This window comes from Apis laboriosa, unplaced genomic scaffold, assembly GCF_014066325.1.
Source record: "Apis laboriosa isolate Shangri-la unplaced genomic scaffold, ASM1406632v1 scaffold91_cov154, whole genome shotgun sequence".
Lineage (NCBI taxonomy): Eukaryota > Metazoa > Arthropoda > Insecta > Hymenoptera > Apidae > Apis > Apis laboriosa.
In genome coordinates, this window is record NW_025224773.1 from 419,885 (window position 1) to 442,267 (window position 22,383).

Sequence of the window (22,383 nt, forward strand, 5' to 3'; positions counted from 1 at the left end):
GGGGGCGGAGAGGGAACTTTTATTCATTGTTATCCACTCTTTGATGTCGAAAGTGGACGACGAAGCGCGTTGCCAGTTTTCAGTTAAACGTTTCCCCTGGCAAAACACAGGCGAAAACTGCGATGAACGCTCGTCGAACGACGAGCTTTTTTTTTAGCTCGAAGCTGCTTTGCAATTCCAATGGAGGGGAAGAGAGTGAGAGAGAGAGAGAGAGAGAAAGAGAGCAATACTTTTCGTCGAATTATTAGGTTGAAAGGTTTATCCCTTCCTCTCCCCCCTCCCTTCGTTTTTTTATGAGGTTTCATTCGTGAATAATTTTGTTGATTTTTGTTTTAACGAGCGTATGTGATCGTATACGGTTTTTCTCGGGCGAAATAGGATGAATTTTTCGGATGGTTGGATATTTTTTGACGTTTCCAGGTTTCTTGTTTATCTGTTCGCACAGTTTGTGGACAACTGTTTCGCTATACGTGATATCGTTGATTTTTTTGTGCCGAGGAAAAATTGTATAGCATTTTCATGCGAATTATACCGAGTATTATCGATTAACGTTTTATATTTCATCACTTTTCGATTCGAAAATTGAAGTTGAAATGTAAATTATAGGTATTACGATAAGGGATGATTTTTAGCTTCGTCGTGAGTCTAAAGATTCGATGATAATAATTAAATTATTTTTATCCATATTACAAGCCATTTTATCCGATAAAAGATTGACCGGCAAAATTGTATAATTGCCTTTTTTTAATTTTGTGCTCGTTGAAAATACGAATAAACATCACTTACTATTATATTATCATTTACATTCAAACAGAAATTTACGTAACATAAAATTACCATTATCATAATGGCAAATACCATCAGAAAATAATGGAGAAGCAAATATTAATACAAATAAACAATCTCAATAGAATCTCATTTAACCCTTTATATTCTTTAATGTTCTATTAATGCAAAATATATGAAAATGTATCTTTCTTATATCTCTGTTTGTCTCTCACCAAAATTTTCATTTACAACATCTAATAAAAAAAAAAAAAAANAAAAAAAAAAAAAAAAGAATCAAAAGAGAAATCATTGTTCACCGAATAACACAATAAATCACACTGTTTACGTAGTTCTCGACCATCGTAGCCAAACCCTTTCCCGTTTGTTTGTTTTTTCTTCCCCCTCCACCGTGAAATAATTTTTAACTTTAATGGATTTTCCGCATTAGGATGGAGAATTGTATTTATTGCATTGTATCGTTGACGAGATCAGAATAAAACGAGATGGATCGAGAAGGGATGATACATAGGGGAGGAAAAAGAAGGAGGAAGGAAGGGATAGAATTATTTCTTAATGAAGCAAAGGATTTACTATCTCTTGTTTCACATTAAATCTTTAATAATTAAGACTAGTAGCACTTTCTTTTTTCTTTTAATTCATCCCCTATTAGTCCAAGGCGAAACGTAAACAAGTCAGCCAATTAAAATCGGTGGATCGCCGACAATAAATTCAAGCATAACATCGTTCTATACGATGTTATTTACGCTTTGGAGATTAACGTGGCCCGTCCCCGATTATTCTATTACACCCGCATTGCGCGTGTGAAATGTTTTGGAGAATGTTTGTCAACGATGGTAATTATAAACGAAGACCGCAGAGGGGAGAGAGGGGGGGAGGTACAACTCGTTTTGTTGATTTTCCGATTTTCATGCCACTTAGCGGTCGAGTGGGAGTATTTTAACGCGACGTGGAATTATGTTTCTCTGGAATTATTCTGGTATTCGCGTATGGAAGGATTATTATAATTGGAAACGAAAATATAAAAATTAGTAACCGATATGTATATATTATAAGTAGTATTTCATTCTTTTTTTCTTCATCGATCAAATATTCTTGGTTTATTATTTTTTTTTCGAGTTTATCTTAACCTTTAAGGAAAATTATGATCCGCCATAACTCCATTGCAGTTACAAAATGTCCGACTTTTAGAATCATTGAATATTAGTTTGAACTTTGATAAGATATATAATGATTATCAAATGATTAAATATTTCAATTTCAGTTCACTTTAAAAATAATTTTATATATCGTTAACAACGATTATTTATTTATACAGTTTAAATGAATTGTTGCAATTAAATGAATAAACGGAAAAATGAAAGAAAAGAAAAAGTGAAATAGCAATAATTACAAGAATATAATGCTACGACGAAATATATATCAATTTTTTTGTTCAAGAGATCGTTAACATCTTTATAATAGGATCACCAATTTAACACAACGAATGAATAAATTCTTTTGAAACCTTCCCACGCGAGGAAGCTTTATCTTAAGAGAATTGTTCCAGAATTCAGATTTTTATTCTCGATTTTTATTAAAATGAAAACATTTGCCCATTATCTTTTCCTGTTACAAGTTTGATTCGAATTCCTTTCTTTCTCTTTGATTCATTTATGATATTTTAAGTGCGCGAGCTTTAGCGAGAAGGATAAAATAAGAAGAGAGTTTGATCATTTCTTTTCCGAGAGAAGGAGCTTAAAAAAATAGTTGAAATTTTCTTCTAACTTCGATTGAAGAAAAAAGAAAGAAAAAGAAAGGGAGATTTTAAATTTTTCATTTAAAAATTTCTTCCAACATCTTGAGAAATCTCAAGGAAATTTAAAAAAATTTTGAAAGTGGCACGAAAAATTAAAAAAGTTCTTTAACAGGCGAAAATTAAATTGGATTTAAAATAATGGCTATCTTTGAGATTTTACGAAAATAAATATAAAAAAATAATTCTTCAATTGTAAAAAAAAAAAATTGGTTTTTCATTGAAAAATAAATAGCTAGAAAAGGAAAAAAGTTTCTCGCATCGCTGATAAATCTTACGGATGATTTGTAAAAAAAAAAAAAAAAAGGGGGTTTACCCCATCCTCTATCCGCTGATAACTTTGATCATTTCGAGCATGAACTCTTCCCAGAGGACCAATTCAATTTGCTTTTCGTCATATCGAGCATCAGCCCTCAAAGAGTAAGAGGAAATCCAAGGGCCATCAGGCAGAAGAAAATGGCGTCAACAATTCCCAAACGAATACCTTCTGAATTTTTCTCTCGTCGTCGAAAAAAATATTCTTGAATCACTTTTGGAATAAATTTCGATCGAAAAAAATCAATTAATGGATGATTTGCATTGTCGAAACTGACAATGTTTGCAATGTTTCGTGTAATAAATTTTATATTATTTTATATAAATGTTATTTTATATTGGAAAAGTATTTAACGAAATTGTTCAATAGAGATATTGATTTTAGTATAATTTTAAATATTTTGGATAAACTTAACTAAGAATATTATATTTTTATATAGTGTATAATCATTTTTGATTCTCATTTAAATTCTACAATCAACATTGTTACATTGTGGAAAATATAGTTTCACGACTGTGTCTCGATTTGAATAAATTTTGTAGAATTTTGTAGAAATTTTGAACGGAGCAGTGACTGATTGAGATGATCAATTTCGAATACGATTCGAGCCGTGAGGAATTAAAAAAAAGGAAAGACTTGTTCCAGCTCGATTTTAAAATACCATCGATTTTACATTAAAACTGCTAATTCATATGGCCGTGTCGAAAGATACATAGATTATTACATTCGAGCACGTAATATAAAACCTTTTAAATATGACAAATCGAATAGGTGTTCCGGTGTTATAATTACAAAGTAGTCGTTTAAATACAATAAATTACAGAAACGTTTCGTTCGAGGTAATTAGTATGTTAATTTGCTCTGACATTCATATTTTCTGTACACACAATATAGTATTAATCATTCGTTCTTATAATCTGTATTTACACGTTTTTTTTTTATTTGTTACAAATATAATTGTAACGTTAAATGTGACGAATATTCTGGAGGATAATTTTTCCATCAATTTTTACATTTATAATAATTTATATTTTGTATTTAAATGATTGATAATTTAATAAATAAAATTTATTGAATTTATCGGATCATTTAATTCTTTGACAGAGATAAATTTGTGAAGGATAAAAATGAATTATTTATTACATTGTGTCCTTATACTTTACTTGTTAAAAATATTTCATCCAATTTGCTTTTTAACAATATATAAAAAGATATCATAACAATTCACAAATAACATTTTCTTAAGAATTTAAGGATAGAAAGAAAAATAAGTTTTTTCTTTTAAATGCAAATAGTGTCATAATTCAAGAAAAAGAAAAAGAAAAAGAAAGTCGGACGAATTGCTGTATCCAAACGAAGAATCGAGAAAAATTCAACATTTCATCTCTCATACGAGATCTCGATACGATTTTTTATCCCCAAATCCTTTATAATCCATTAAATATTCGAGAAGGCGTAGATAAATGCGGATTATCTATTTTTCATCTCTCGTGTAACGAGAGTGATTTTATTCTTTGAATATTTTCTTTGCTTCTTTTTCCCTATCAAATATTAAATCATTTATTTCCATTCGACACAACGTGACCTACATTGGTGCTTAGAATATTCCGAATATTTGCTTAATTTCTTGCATGTTGTAATTCAACTATGAAATATAATAAATTATGAATAATCCTATTATTTATTTATGAATATTATTATTTTGTGCAATTTTTGAAAATAATTTTTATTTTGTGTTCAATAACACGAATAAATGATTCATAATCAAATCTTATGAAATCATTTTCTTTCTTAATTCTTTTCATTTTATTTATTTTATTTCTACTTGAAATGTCAGATATAAATTAATAGTTTAGCAAACCAAAACGAGTTAGAAGCAACTAGCTATAGAAAATTTTATCTGAATCTTAATTTGAAAAGAAAAAAATTTCAAAATGTCTTCAAAACTATTTGAATTAGATAAAATAAACTACCTTAAACTCGTCCAATTACATTTCATAATACATTACAGAATGTAAACATATTCGTACGATTTCTGATGAATTCCAGAGCAAAAACAAAAACATAAATATCTAAAATTATTTTCAAATCGATTATTTATTAAATTATAAATTATTTACACGTCGATTTGTCGATTCTCCAAAAATGTCCTAGACAAACATATTAACACCCTGTATTTATATTCAATCTTCTCTCTAAATATTTTTATCCTCTCCCTTCCTAAAATAACCCCGCATCAATTTCATTATCGCGTTCGAATTGGACCAGGCAAATAATAATCAGCGTTATCATAGCACGAAGTCGGAAAACTGGGTATTGCTTGGCTTTCAAATAAATAAACATTTGTGCACGCGTGATGTAACCACCGATCGATAATTTACGCGTTAATCTGTCGTGGACGGTCGAGCGGGTTGATGAAATATGGAATCATCGAACGAGCGCAGAAGTAAAAGCTTCTGGGATCGAGAAGAAGATACTCGACAAAGGGGCGACTGCCTCCTCCCTTCTTGCCTCTTCGCGCCCTCCTCTCCTGCCCATGCTCAATTACCTTGGACAGGAACCGTTCCTGTGCTTCCGATATGGCCATTAATGGGACATTTGGTTAAATAAGAGAGAATTAACCCCACCTTTGTCGCACCAGACGCCCTGAACTTACGACTCGAAGAGTGGAGGAGACCATTGGCGCGATTTTGTCCTCGTCCTTGAGATTCTGCACGAATCTTAATGCGAATTTTGCGATGGTTTTTCTTTTTTTGGAATGAATAATCTATTGGAATAATAATCAATTCTTGATTTTATAATCCAAATACTTTTTTCTTCTTCCGATTGTAAGATTCTACTTCTTTTTTAATTAATTTTATAATGGACAAATTGAATTTGTTTCTCTCAAAATTTAACACATAATTAATGTATTGACGATATTCTATTTCTTTCTTAGGATATCCTTAACAATATATTTCGATAAGCTGAGTTCTTAAAATATGTATCTACGTTTCCAGATGGCGTTAGCTCGTTCGGACGACACCTCGTTCGAGTTTATTATTTAATAAACGTGAAATCGATCTACCTTGGACTGTTGCTGGTCGATTTACTTTCGTTGTGAACGACTGCGTGCCACGGAGTTGACAGTTTAAAGTATTAACACGAGCAACGACGCGAGGAATTTAAGGGTTTCGGGGGGATCGAGAAAGGTCAGAATGTTGCCACGTTACAATATTAAAATTGCCCTCTGCTGGCGACTCCGCTGAATTATTCCCCGTTTAATCTTCCGCTTGGCTCGTTCCGCTTTAATGGAGGATATGCCGGCTATGCTCGGTTTTTAATTATTGGTCCTATCGGGGCACGAGCGGAATTTTTTAATGCCGCGTCTTAAGATATTTACGTAAACCGAGATATTAAACCGATTTCATTTCCTTCCTGTTGTTAATGCTTCTTTAAAACTTTCGTGAAGCATGAAATGACAAACAAAAATATTTTCCAGTAATAAATACGACGTAAATATTCTATCCAAGCATAAACGATAAATAAATTATTCTCAATTGATTCCAAGATTCATAAGAATTTCATTTGTTTGTGACTGAAGAACGATAATTCACCATGATATTATTCTATTATTTGACAAATAATAAATTGACATTAATAAAATAAAGAAAATAAAATTATATTTAATGATATATAAATATACTAAAAAAATATACTATTCGAATTACTGTGTATTTAATTAGCTTCAAAATATTGTGATGACACAATTTATCAAAGTCTTTCTACTAAAATTATTTATCTTTGTTCATATTTCTCTTCCACCAGTTAAATATCAGATACAATTCTAAATTTCTCGCGTCCAACAATTTCAATCGAATCTCTTGGTATTCTTTCAACAGCAGAAATTGCTTCCAATCTTTTCCGCAAGAGGGACAATTGGGTAGAGGTATAAGTTGAAAATCAGTAACGGTGAACAATTTCCAACGATTTCTCCGATGCTCGAAGCCACTCTTCCGGGCACAAAGTGCAGTACATCGCGTTTCCTTCTGAGCTCTGTGTTTCCGGTGTTCTCCCAGGGTTTGGGAAAGAGGGTCAGCACTCCACTCCATCCCTTTATAATGCGATTATTTCACGCTGACTTTCCTCGGTCGCGCGTTTCGCGGTCGAGGGCCGCTCGAGTATAGCCGGTTGTTCCTGATATTTTCGACCCCCTTTTTTTCATGTATCTCTCCCCCCTCTACCCTTGTTTTTGTCCTCGAACCGGATTGTAAGAGTAAATACACCCGCGTACAATTCTTGGAATTTTTTTTTTTTCTTGTTTAATTCTACTCGTAACTTTCTTGACCCAGTTTTATCACGCCTTTTTACTATTTATTTTTCTATCACGCCAGTTTTTGCCAGTTTTCCCCCTCCGAATTAGATTTATCCTTTCCTTCTCTTATTCCTTGCGCGAATAAAAATGTTTGTCTTGTTCTTGGAATCTTTCGAGCATCCCTGTTGAATTTTTATTTCACGGTAACTTTCTTGACCTTATTCTTTTTTCTTTTTTTTTTTTTTTATAAACTGTTGAATTTGATTTTTGCAAGCAAAAGTATTCCCAACACAGTTTTATTTCATCGAAGTTTGACAATTTTCGTGTTACGAATATACAAAAATAAATTTTATTATTTTGTGCAAATAAATTTTCTTTACAGATAGCGTTATAGGAATATAACTTGTCAGAAGAAATTAAATTATTCTCTTCCATAACATGAAAGCAGAATAAACTCACCAGCAGTATTTTTGATACTAAACTTAATAATAATACAAAGAATCAATAATCTTTAACTCTCGCTAATAGAAAGCTATCCTTGGCCAATATTCTATGTTCAACTCTAAAAATCAGAATTTCCTTCATCAATTTCCTTAATTTTTTCGCAAAAATGTTTCAAAATGCTACGAGATCCTTCAATCCTCGAATGGCCTCTACCAAAGAGCACTTTCAATCCATACATCTGCTAAGTAAAAACTACTAAAATATAAAAAATGATCCCATTAAACATTTGCATCTCATCGTTACCAACAAGATGGCCGATTGTCGATCAAGAGAACGGAAGAAAAATAAAGAGAAAAGAGAAAAGAAGGAAAGAAAGAAAGAAAGAAAGAAAGATCGTCATGCCGAAAACGAACAATGAATTAAGATTCTCGTGCACAAATCGATTCTCGATACTGACCTTGTTAGGCGGTGATTGGATCCCGTGGAAAGGCAAATTCTCGTAAAACGTCTTCGCCCCGGACTCCGGAAGTCCCTCCGACACGCTGTTCACGTGATTGTTATTCGCAGCTTGATTGGGATCTGTAAGCGCAAACGAAACATGACTTTGCGTAATTAAACGGAGACACGTGACGTGTCGACAATTCTCAAGAGACCTATGAGAGAGAAAGGGAAAGAGAAAGAGAGAGATAGAGAGACAGAGAAAGATAGAAACCGTGTCCTTTCACGAAGAAGGATTTCTATGTTATGGACTGTTCTCAGAGTGGAAACGGAAATCTCGGGTGCATCGGGGTAAAGGCAGACAGAGAGAATTGATTTGATAAATATTCAAGTGTAATTGCAAACGCTAGAATAGTGTATATATACATATATATATGTATAAAGGAAATTGTAACCGGGAGAATATATATTCTTGATTGGTCTTTGTCTTCTTTGGGCAATAAGGGATGTTGGATTTTGTCTTGATTAAATACATATGAATCGTATAGATTCTTTTGTAATAGTTGTATTTTATCCATGCAGTTCAGTTTCGCGAGAAGAGTGGTGGGAAATGGTCAATTTTGAATCTTGATATATAATTTTTATGGGATAGATAATACACAGTTTTGTATGTGAAAAAGATTGTATCTCATTATTTAAGATGTGATAATAATTTAAAAAAATGTACAAATAATTTTTATCGAATTATACAAAAATAGAATACTTTTTCTTTTTATATAATAATTTTATTCTTTTTATTTAACAAATGAATGTTTCTATTTGACATGTATATAAAAATTACAAAAATTAGACATCAAAGGTTCAAAATTGACACGTTATTATATCCTTTCAACACTTTTCCAACTAATTATACTAAACTTTTCTCGATAATCGATTGCCAAGAAAATATAAAACGCAAACCACAATCCTCATCATCGTTTGACACGCGGTGTCAAATACGATGATCCCTTCGTCATTTTTCTCCTTTCGATAATTAAATTAAGAACGTTTCACAGCTTTTGCCTTGTGCAAAACCGGCACAAGCCTTTAATCGCGCGAATAACAATCATCTCGTGTATTGTAAATACGTTTGTATACGCGTTGCGTGTTATTTGAACGCGAATGTTTATACGTACAGGATTTATAACGAGCCAACAATGAGATTGAATCGTCGATCCCTTTCTCATGTCAATATATTTCGTTCCTCGATTCGATCTCGTCCTCGACTGAATCGACTGAAAACATCGTCGTGTCGTTCTTCTTAACCTAAATATTTTGAAACCGAAACGGGAGTACGAGAAATTGTTGTTCCGTCGCATGGAAAAGGGTGTGCGTTAAAACAATATTTCCTCGTTCGGTTGCATCGGTGGTTTGCCACGTTATCAACGATCCCATTATCGAAATGAATCGTTAAAAAATTGTATTTTGAGTGTGATTCTGGAAACGAACTAAAATTCCTTTTTACGAAATGCTATTTTTTCAATTATATGGATGTAATTGTAATAGATAATTGTAATACAATTTGTGGATCGTATATTTTGATAATATTAATGAAGAATATAATGTATATTCTTGTTACAAGATCAATTACGTATAACAAATAACAGGTTTAACATTTTTTCTAAATTGGAGTTTAAAAAGTTTTACTTCATTTTTTAATTCAAATTTTTATTAAGGGATTATTTATGTTAATATAGTATGCATGTAATTTGCAATATTGATAAATTGGAAATTTGTATTAAGTGAGTAATATAAAGTAGTATATAAGTTCAATAATATAATGATAATTTGAAATTCTTTTTAAATGTAATGTAACGAAGGGAGTAGCAAGTCTACGCCATTTTGATCACAGAGTCTTTTGAAATAGTCTATAAATAACGAAAAGGAAAAGAAGGTTTGACACGTATCTTCTTTTTATATTTTTCACGTAATTATTTAGAAAATTACTTCTGTCAATGTTAAATTTATAACTCCACTTTAATCAATGTCAGCTGCATGCTCGAAAATTATTGAGAAGATGCACGCAACAATATATTTCAAGCAGAAGAAAAATATTCCATGGCTCACCTAATGTTCTCCGCATGTTCCTTTTGGATTATGCTGCTTTTTAATTATAAAAATTATAAAAAGAAACAAAAATGCAATCTTCTAATATCTCTTTTTATTTTTGAATCTAAATTATTAACATATTGAAAAATCGATACTTGATAGTAATATTTCACAATATTGAAAGAGGAAGTTTAAAATTCATACTCTTTTTCATCCCTACAAATTTTTTATTTATCAAACAAATATTTTCATTATCAATTTAAACTTCGAAGAAATTTCAATTTTTCTTTTTTTTTTTCTATTTCCAATTTGTCAAACTTTCAAATAATTTCGTTTTTCAGAATCACCCTATATACTTTCAAATACAAAATCTAATTCTCGTTTCATCAATTTACAATATAAAGTGAAATACAAATCTTTTCAATTCTGCAGACGATATACGAGAAAAAGAAGGCATACAAATACTTATTAATAAATCTTTGATAACAAATAAATACAAGTTCAAATTTCACAGTATTCTTTTTCACTTGTTTACCAACTTCAATGATTATTCGTCAACTTTCCAAATTTCTATTTTTCAATTTGCCTATATCATCTTTTCACGACATGATAACGACATTGATAAATAGTAATAGCTCATTGACATTTATTTGTAATCATTTTTTTTACACATTTTAATATTTCCTGTACGCACAAACACTCCACGTTAAGGAAAAAGTTTGCTTTATACAGATCATCTTTCCACGACACGTAATAACATTGACGAATAGTAATAACTCATTTATACTTATTTATAATAATTTTATTACACAACTTCACTTTTTTACACGTTTTAATATTTCCTGTACATAGAAACAACACTCCATGTTAAGGAAAAAGTTTGTCTTAATATAGATAGTCGCAAAGATAAGGCGACTAAAGGGAAGAAAATCAGTTAGAGATCTTTGTTAGAATCACGAGTCTAGAAGCACATTCCTCGATTTCTTATATACGTACCTGCGCCTGGTTTCTTTCGCTTACGGGAGACGTTGGCTCGGTTCAATTCGCGGGATGATTCCGCATGCAATACCTTCCGCTGCGGCGCTATTCTTTTGTAAGTCACGGCTAAGGGGACACACAAAACATACACAAGAAAGAAAAAAAAAAAAAAACAAGCAACGACAGTGACACTGATGCAACGAAGCAATTTTTATTCCATGCGACTGGCATGATATTCGTAAAGGAATTGTATTATTGCGTGGTCGTGTTATTAAAAAAAAAAAAAAATCTTTTGGTAGAATTAGCTGTTTCATATTTGTTTTAATTGTTTGCTCGAGAGGCTCGATGGAAAAGTAGTAACGAATGATTTTTTTGAAAGAATTAAAAATGTGTAATATATTTTAATAATATTTATATAATCAGTCTTAACTCTGTGTTCTGTGAAAAATAACTTTCGATGACAACTCTTGAGAAATTTATTCTCAAATGTCTTTATGGTGTAAAATTCTCGAAACTTTTATTAATATTTTGAGAAACTACATTGAAAGTGATTGTCTGAGAATCATTTATAATAATAAATATAACAATAAATAAATAAATAATTCAATGATAAATATATATATATATATAGATTTTTTATTAATAATTTCTAATAATTTCTTTTGTAAATGTTTTAATTTTTAAACAATATGATATTCGTTTCTTTTCATAAGTTTTACGAGTATACAATAAAAATGTATTTTAATGTATTTTTGGTTTAATTTTATTCATAATAAGCAGAAATTACTGGTTTCACTGTTTATACCACTTTTCTCTCAAGCCTTTCGCGTATTTTTTCCTCTCGGATATAATTGGTTCATAAATGGTTCTCATCATTGACCAAATGAATTTTGTATTTATTGTTCGTATTATTCATATTTGAATAATTAACGAATTAAATGAATATTTAATTAAGCGTGAAGGAAAAACGTACGGTAATAATAATAATAACTTATATATGAAACATGTATAATCAATGAAAGTGCAATATAAAAATTAATGAAAAAAATTATTATTCATATCACGGATTAAAAATGAATGTTAAAAATGAAACAATATTATTTCAATTAAGATTTTTAATTTTCCGCATTAATTTAAATATTATGAGAATATTTAATTTTTTATTATGGGAATTATATATATATATATTTAATTCTTTAAATGGCACACAGGTACACGTTCTACTCTAGTGGCGTCTGCGTTTGATGTACATGCTGATACAACATTAAATGTTCTAATTACACATAGGGGACATTACCTTCTTTTTCTGCGAAGCTTTAATCTAGAATTACGTTTTATGTGCCTTGGTTTTTAATGCCACGCGAGCTCGAATTACAGAAAAATTATACGATTGGTAAGCGTAAAAATGGCTAAAAAATGGCGCAATATACCGATAATTAAGTCATATTTGAAGATTAAAAAAGCTTCTTTCAAGCGTAGGAATATCTTTTTCAAAACACATCTGCATTTTTAAATAAAGATTTTATATAGATTTAATCATAATGTATATAGTTAAATCATGAATAATTCAATACATCTTTTATAAAATTTAGAACAGATATTCATTTTTATATTTCAATTTAATACTTTCCCTATTATTAGGGAATATTCAACTCTCCCTATTATTAATTTTTTTTTATTAATAATAATATATTTAAATAAAATAATACATCTATTTTCATCTCAAATGTTTTCAATATTTTATGCTTGCCTTAAAAAATTCTAGAAGAAAATTATTTATATATAATATTATACTAATGCGTCCTTTATTTTATATCAACCTACTTTCTTCAATTACAATCGAATCGACAATCACATTCTATACAACGTTTATCTCAAATTTAAAAAAAAAGACCTGCAGACGTGTTTGTAAAAAGATCTTTTACTTTTTATAAACATTAATTGTGCAACGCAGAAGAAGAAACAAGGAGGTACGCATGGAAATAAAGCTCTCCTCGTATTTTCCAACGATGGAAAAATTCGACCAGGTTATTTATCGACGAAATAAAATATTCAGTTGAGCGTGATTCGTTTGGGTTTCGCGCCGAATCGGGCCATTCGAATTTTTCCATCGTTTAACGTAATTGAAACCGTAACACGACCAACAAGAAATCATGGTCGATTCGATGAGGATCCATAGCCAGGAAGGGAGATCGACTGAACCGTTTTTAATGTTGGTAAATTGTGCAAACATTATACGACTTTTCGTTCGAACGAGCATCAATCGTGTTTAACATAGCTTATCAAATATTCGATACACTTCGTCGAATACAGCAAAATTGCAAGCAACCGGTATTTTTAATTAAGGGGGCTCGGATCATTTGGTTAATAAATCAAGATTTTATACCGAAGCGATGAAACTTTTTAAATTCGATTGAAAAATATATATTACTTTGGTAATAAGATAAATTTTCTTAAAAATTCTACTTATTTTTTATCTTCCTTTTCTTCTAATTAAGCCTTCTCTGAAGAAGTTATCAATATATCATTTTTGTCTCTTCATTATAATAAATTGCACAAATCAAAACAAATAATAAAATTCCGATAGATTCTTCATCGAAAAAATTTTCTAAGATGATAATGAACATTTTGATTTAACTCTTTCTTTTTTAATTTTCGTATTTACGTGTATATTAATGATTTAAAATTATCAACAATAGAATACATTTAAAAAAACTAAGATTTGCAAAATAATCTATTAAATTTTCCTTTAATTTAAACTCTTTCTCCTTGACTATTTTGACTTTTTTTTTATATCCCACAAATCCTGTATTAATTCTCGTCTCTATAGACGACCTTATAATAAAAATGAAATTACAAGTTGATCTTGTATCAACTCGAGCACGATTGAACAAAGAAGCACACACAAAAAGGAGGGGGAAAAAATGAAACATAAAAAAGAATTATCCACGAGCATTAACGAGCCACGACAGGCGCTCTTACCAGTAATTAGCAGCACAAAGTTAACATACCGCGCTTTGCACAGAAAGCTTTATTTCTCGGTCCAAGGTTATCCTCCGGTAAGCTTCTTGTATTAAATTTACATTTTACTCCCTAATTTTTCCTCCCGTTATATTCCCTCCTGCCCCTCGTGTACCAAGTTATCCACCCTCCCTCCCTCCCTCGTAATCAAGTTAACCTTTCACCCCGGGAAACACAGTGAACGGATAAAAATTCTCGACGAACCGTCGAGAGTCGAGAGCTGATTACCGCGTAAAAACACACGTGAAAAGAGCGGAAGAGTCGAAACGTGAGGCGTGCCAACATTAAAGCGATCGTCGCTCCCTTCTACTACAGGGCAGGGAGTGTGTGGCACCCCCTGGCGGCTCTCCCTCAACTCACCTGTCTTCTCTCTCGAAATTCCCGGCAAAGTGGCCTGCTCTTTAAGCTGCACTCCAAACATCGCCTTAATTTTATTAGCCCTGGCAAGCATACCCTCGTCATGCAGACCGGACACGGTCACCCTCCTCTGCGGCGCCTCCTTCCGCCTGCGAAACATTTTCCCGCTCCCGCCGACTTTCGCGATCGTTGTCTCGACGATGAAACGATCGGCCATAGTCGGCTCGTTCCGGCTGCCCATCAACTCGTTACGAAGCGACTCGTTCGCGCGTACGCTCAGCCCTGATCGCAGGCTGTGGCTTCGATTGATGTGCACCAGCACACCGGGTTTCAGTGGCCACCTGGGCGCGGCAGTTGGATGGACCGTCGTTTGGGTCGAGTGGGAGGACACTGTTGGACTCGGTGGCCCACCGTCTGGACTGTTTGCATCATTTTTTTTTTTTTTTTTTTTTTTTTCGTTTGGTAAACGACAGGCAATGACAGGCGATCGCGCGTCGTTCGATCTTTAAAATTTATGCTGTGTCCCGATATTTGATTAGGGATTTGATCAGGGTTTTGTAGATCGAGTCTCTTTATTTTTGGGCTAGTGTTTCGTTGAGGAAGGATCTCGAGATTGATGTTTATATAAGATTGTGGAAATTGGAAGTTTTTTCTTTTTAAAGGGATCTTTGAATCTTTTGAAAACGATTATTGCAGTATTTTTGAAAATTGAAATATAGTAGAATTGTTATCTTTAAAATAAGATTAAAGGAAATGGAGAGATAAAGTTACGAATAATTTATCATAGTGCTATTGATGATCAATTAGGGTACTTGTTTAGGAATGAAGATGTACTTCGTGTTTGAATGAGGTGAAATGCATTGTTAGGATTATAGTGTTACATTATTCAGGTTACAGACAGGTAATCTATTATCGTGGTTATGAATTTCACTTGTATACGACATTATAGTGATTTATCACTTCAAAAGATCAATTTACCAAAATTAACCGAAATGAGGATACAATCTCTGTATCAACGATTATTTATGTACTTTCATATCGTCTTATTAAATTTCCTTTGTTCTCTTGTCCTTATATTCCTTTTCCCTATAAATCCCATTATACAAATTATAATTTTAATTATAAAACGTCAAAATCCGAAAAGGTATAAAAAGAGACTCGATCTGCAAAATCGATAAAATAAATAAAACGTTTAAATCCTTCAAAATCCGTTCATTAAGAGGAGCGATATTGTTTCATCCTCCTCCATTGTTTCAAAATGACACAGAGATGTCGCTTCTTCGTTAATCCCCTTGAAACTTTTCCTAAGATACTCGAATTACGCGATTACAATATGGACACAGCATTTAGAAAAGAGTTAGAGATAATAATAAAGAAAAAAAAAAAAAAAAAAAAAAAAGAAAAGAAAAGAAAAGAAAAAAAAAAGAACGAAGAATCCTTTTGATTGCTTCCCCTCTGCACAAAGTCATCTATCGTCGTTCGCACGCCCTCTCTTTTCCAACTTTTTAATTAAACTTTCGCTCGATCGCTCTGACCCGTTTCAAGCATTTCCCAAATATTTTTTTCACTCCCATTGTGTCCGATTTCACGAAAGAAACCGAAGAATCATTTTGCAATGCTGGAATCGCTTTTGATCTGATCAATTTTTCCTTTTTTTTTTCTTAATTAACGAAACGTTCGATGCACATAGATATGAGCAGGGATTCCCTGGTCTCCTCTGATGCTTTGATAGACTGATTTGATTACATAAGTTCTTAGGGATAAGAATAGAGATATTTGAGAGTGATGTAGATTCGAAAATATAAATTTAAAATTTTTTAGTGATTTCGATATTATATACTAGTATACTAAATATAATATTGTTATTATTTGTAAAATGATTCTCTTAGAAGCTACTACTATCGTGATGGAGAATTCGATACAAAGGATTGAAATTCTTAAGCAAATTCTTATAAGATTCTTTTATATCTTAAAAATGACAAATTTAAGGATAATATATTAAATACAATAAAGAACAGATTAAAAAAATTTATTTTTTGATAACTTAATGTCAACAGATTTAATATATAGATCATTGTGAGAATGGAAATATTTAAATGCAAAGTTTAATAAGTGGAAATCTAGAAGTATAGTGACAGTGTCGATAATAAAATTTGACTCTTTTCCCCTTCTATATAACGAATTGCATATGCATAGGATATGCGTGAACGTTGGCAATTCATCAAAAGCGTTGCTATATGAAATGTCAGTCCACTTTTTTTTTTTTTTTTAATTTTCTACTATTCCTGTCGGAAAGCCACATCGAACATCGAATTCAACTTGATGATAGAAATAATAGGAAAATAGTGTCAAGTATTTCGAGAATATTTAAAGAAAGATATCACTGTATCGTTCATATTTCACGAGAGGTTTTTAATTTCAGTCCTTTCCTAAAGAAATCCTAATTATATATTTGAAAATATTAGCATTTTATAGAAAATTTATTCAAATTTTTTTCTATAAACGTAATAGAATTATTCTTTAAATCTTTTTAAGAGACTAATAAACTGATACAAAGTAATTTTTATAAGGATTGTACAATTATTACAATTTTCAAGGTATTACTAAAACATGATCCTTTTTAGAATGAAAAATCCTATTACAAATGATATTCTATTTTAAAAATTAAGCTTAGGATTATTGCTTTCATAATTTATATATTTCGTACTACTATGATATATTGCATAAGAAAAATTCTTGAAAAAATTAAAAATATTTTAATATCTGCCATTAAATTGTTCAAATCTACTTTAAAACTATTCCACGAAAAAAAACCACATAAACATTTATTTATAAAAACATATTAAATATATATTAAAAAAATTAGTTTTTAACAGAATCATTTTACAAATATATAATAACAAAATACACAACATTTAATGTTCAAAATCTAAAAATATCCATAATCTGATCACAAAATCCTTTCTACTACTTCTATCTTATCATAAAACAATCCCAAGTAAAATCACAGAGATCCTTAACTGAATTTTCCCTCCAAAATAAACATCTCTTTACCTTAATCCTGTTTATATCGGAAGCACGATCAACGAGCACAAGAAAAAAAAAAAAAAAAGAAAAATTAAACATTCACTCGACGTTAGGGAGCGCACGTTTTGTCCCGAAAAATTCTCTCGCCAAGTCAAAAGGATTCTTCGTTTCAGGTCACGATTTGAACGACAGCCAACTCAATAAGAGAGCTTTCTACTCATCGAGCATGCAACCCTTCACCTACCTTTCACCTTTCCGAAAGTGTCTCCGCGGCTGGATGGAGGATAGAGTACGCGTCATTGTATCAGAAAGAGAGAGAGAGAGAGAGAGAGAGAGAGAGAGAGAGAGAGAGAGAGAGAGAGAGATAGAGAAAGAGAATATGAAAAGAAGAAATCAAGAGCACGATGAAGAATAAAGAGAAGGATCAGAAGTGTAACTAATCGTTCGTAAATTATGCAACAAGAACATACACACAATAGGCAGTGTTACATTTCGAATAACAAAGAACTTCGCCACCCTCGTCCATTTGCACCCCTCCTTACCTATCTTACCTCGTACGCAGACTTCGACAGTAAACTATTATAAGCCGGAAGTGGTCGCTAAATTATGCAACAGGACATGCATTCAGCCGTGGAGGAAGGATAGGGGGAGAGAAGAGGGTGGTGGAAAGCGGCGAGAGGACTTCCTGCGAGATTGGAGATCGGAGACAATCTCGTGCACACTACACATATCATGGAGGTAACAGTTACATCAACGCACCACACTACTACCACACTACAACATAGATGGTAAGTCATGGCGTTTCGTAGTATTCGTTGATGTAATATTAAAAATTATAAAAATTCTATTTAAGCGATGAGGAGGGGGCTAAAAGAGATTTGGTATGTTTAGATAGTTGTGAATAATTGAGATAGAAGGTGAAGTCGAGTTGGTTAATTCTCGATAAATTCGGAGAATTGGAGAGCTTTCGATATTTCTGATATTCGATGAAACGTGTTTCGAGGTTTTGAGTAGCATTGTATGAAACTTGTAGGTTATGTGTAGGTAAATAAACGATTTATGAAGAAATAGAGTGAAAATTGGAGTTTCTGAAGTTCTTTCTTTGAAGTTTGTAGAAAATGTAAGGGATGATTCTATGAGATTTAAAATAAAAGAATATTAAGGAATTTGTTCTTGGGTTTTTAATAATTAAAAATTAATTAAATATTTATATTATAGAAACTGATTATGAAATTGATTTGATTGTGATGATGAAATAACTCTATATAAATATTCTCTGGTATAAGCATTCTTTAAATTTTCTAACAATTTTGTTCGAATAACCTATACTATATGTATGTATTAAAAAATCAATAAATAATTAATTTTATTCTTTAATTATACATAAAATTCTTTATCATTTTTCATTTCAAAAAAAAAAAAAACAATATTAAAAATAATTTCTCTCAAAAAGATTTTTATGATCAAACAATCAAATCTCGTTCAAGAGTTTCCATTTGTCTCATTTCCACTTTTTTTTTTTTTTACATGCAAAACCATCCATCACACACAATCAAACAAGAATAAAACATAAAATTACATTTACTCAAACCATCAAGATGATATTCATTCCTCTACGTTCCTAGTACCATAATCCCAACCGTAGTAAAAATCCTTCCACTTGATCGAAACGAGAATCCACAGGATTCCCTCCAGTGATTCCGTGTCCCCTGTTAAACCGGTGATACGCGAAACCAGTAATTCCATCGATCAATCGTATAACGAGATTTACCTACGTCGAGTTGATATTCCGTGTAACAGTATCGAGTATCCAGGATTAAAAAATAAATACGTGTATGTACACACTAAGTAACGTGTGCGGTTATATATATACTCCGTGGCGAAAATTCAACCTGAATTATTAGCGAGGCGATTGCGCATTCAGCCGTTTTCACGAAGCGAAAAATACGTTTTCTTGCCGGTGAAAAGCGGAAGCGCACGTTCCGACAATATCACGCGAAGCGAGCGCCAAGCGGAAATTAGGGTAACCTGTCGAAATAACAGAGGTATGCAAGGCGAAAAGATAGACGAGCGTGATGGTACCAAGGCAACGACAGTGGTTAAAGGAATAAGAAGAAGGAGAAAGAAGACAAATGCGAGAGGGGAAAAAGCGCGAATTTATATTTTACACATTGGATGTGCATCGCGAATGATCCATCTGGAAAAGTGTTTTTTATCTTTGTTTCGTTCGAAATGAAAAAAAAAAAAAAAAAAATGGATGAATGATTTGTATATTAATATTCGTGATAGATTTTTGAAAGGTTGATTCTAGAAATCGAACAACGAAAGTTGATGTACAAAAATTTTGATCGAGGCTTATTCTGTCAAGTTACAAGGAATTTAATAATCAAGCCTTAACTGACATTTTGATATACCAAGTTCGAATCAATGAATTCCAAAATATCTAGAAATAAATGGATTTGCTATCTCTTCGTTCATCGATGATATTTTTTAAAAAATTTTAAAAAATACGAAAAGAATCGAATTATTAAACAAGGATTTTAATTTTCTCAACACAGTGGTGGTATTCAATGTGTGAATCATTCACGTCCAAAGTGCAAAAAGTATTAACTCGCCTCAAAAGGGAATATACGAAGCGAGAAGTGTTTAAGATGGCGCTGCGTACTTACTGTTCACGTTCCTCCAGCTCGACCACCCGATTACTGTCTGTGTTTTGTTTAGCAAGTCCAAATTAAAAAAAAGTAGAGCAGAAAACGAATCAGTTTTTCTGTGTTAGTGAAACACTACCGATGAACGAGACCCATGCTGCGCCAAAGGGGCCGGGGTTGCTCCCTTGTTCGACCAAGAGATACTCCTTCCGGTTCGAACTTTACCGTGAATTTAATTAACGCTGACTAACTTCCCAGAGGAGATCGAGTTCGAAGAGTCGTGATACTTTGGGAATTAGTTCTTGTTTCTCGATTCGAGGATCGAACAGCTTGTAGGACATTTTCATTCCTTGGAATTTAAAATTCAATTTTTGTGCGACAACAAATTTGATATATAATGATAGAGATTAGAGGAAAATGATAAAATTATCAATAAAATTATTCGCTTTTCTATATATTATTTCTTAAATATATATTTTCATTATTTTTTTTTTAAAAATATCTCAGGTTTTTTTTTATTACGATTGTATAGTAATCAAAAAGTGATCAAAATTAATCTTTCTCGTCTGAAGATGTTGAGTGTGCATACAAGTATAAAAATGTCCTCGAAACAAGGTTGATTATGTATGGCGCAGCATGGGTCCCGTCTACTTAAATAATTTGTATACACGTATGCACTTGTCTTTGCATCCAAATGGGAAATTCGCATTGTCCATCTACCTTATACGATTACGTAACATAATAGACATGCTTTGTTTTCTGTAACTAGCATGAACTATGCGATAATAACAACGCAAAATAATGTATGCAGTGCATATGATTTATTCAAATCTGGCAGCGATCATTCGATCGAATATAAAATTATATTATATTACACTATGTTAAACCAATTTTATTAATTTTCTATTTTCTTTTACTTTTCCCTATTAAAAAATCTTAATAATAAATTGATGGATTTATTATCCATAAAATTATCCATTTTGAACTCATTCGTTCCATTAATTGTACACCAATAATTAAAAATATTTATATCCTATAACAATCGAACAATTCGATACTTTAAATCTTTCTTTCTTTCATGTTATAATTTTGCATTTTAATCGAATATTCGCAGCCAGTATGGGATGGGCAGTCAATGTCAACTTTATATAACGAACGAAAATCCGAACGAAAATCGTAATAAATATTCCCGAATAATTGACAAATATTCTTCAATCTCTTACGCGTCAATTCTCTACGAGTTCAAACAAATTCAAATTGTTACAAAAGCCAGGAGGAGAGGGGGAAAAAAAAAAATCTCGATCAATCTTACCTCCTGTTCTTTTTTATACATGTATATAGTATTTTCTCTGTTTTTTTTTTTCCCAAAAGTTAATCAAACAAACGCATGCAACGTACGTTTATTCGCACCTGATTCATATTGCCGCAATGTCGTCGAGTGGTCGTCGAAAACAATGAAAATATTTCGCGGTTTCCATTCCATCGATATATATATATATATCTCGTGTAAGTATATCGTCGTATCGAGCGCGAACGCGATTGTTATGAATCTCGAACACTCTTTTTCCATTTTATTTTCTGGTTAAATCGAACAGCGGTTCGTAAACAAAACGAGTAAAGTGAGCGAAATGGATATCAGCGGAACGAGATCTCGTCACATAAAGAGAAACGTATGATCTGTTGAATGTAGATGTGTGTATATACAGGATGGGCCAATTTAAATGGGGATGTACTTAAACATCTATTTCATTTACTGTTACACGAAAGAAATTATTCAAGATGAAATTATACCATTTAAAGAGAAATTTAGTAATAACTTAGTAGAATAGAAATATTGTAAAATGTATATAATAATGTATATGTATATGTAAATGTATATAATAATATAAACATATAAGATATTGATATATTTGTGGATTAAAAAATATAAAAATTGATAGGAAAAAAAAATATTGTGTGATTCACTTGCTGTAAAATTGAATTGTTTGTAATTTTTGAATATCAAAATTTATTCCATTTAAAAAAAGAAAAATTGAAAAAAGGAAAAGGAACATATATCTTTTCAAATAGTTTAATTTTCTCGTAAAGACATTTTTTATACAACGATAAATAACGTAGATATTTATATGTCCTCGTTTAAATTGCCCATCTTGCATAAAAAATTGTTGCATTGCAACAAAATAACAGTTTT

The 22,383-nt window shown here is 31.6% G+C and overlaps 1 protein-coding gene across 9 annotated transcripts in view; it reads right to left on the reverse strand.

Annotated features, from left to right (window-relative positions):
• The window catches only part of LOC122719620 (hemicentin-2), a 401,244-nt gene that overhangs the window by 18,537 nt on the left and 360,324 nt on the right, over positions 1-22,383 (reverse strand). For 5 of the 9 annotated variants that reach the window (XR_006347659.1, XR_006347654.1, XR_006347655.1 and 2 more), the window contains exons 16-19: positions 20,214-20,250; positions 14,521-14,936; positions 11,158-11,265; positions 8,093-8,214 (exon numbers count right to left, since the gene is read on the reverse strand). Coding sequence is in view for 2 of the 9 variants with exons in the window: in XM_043945581.1 (XP_043801516.1) it covers positions 8,093-8,214; positions 11,158-11,265; positions 14,521-14,936; positions 20,214-20,250 (683 nt within the window). In the remaining 7 variants the exon portion in view is untranslated. The remainder of the gene's footprint in view (positions 1-8,092; positions 8,215-11,157; positions 11,266-14,520; positions 14,937-20,213; positions 20,251-22,383) is intronic. The other 4 variants (XR_006347660.1, XR_006347658.1, XR_006347656.1 and 1 more) reach the window with 3 other exon arrangements.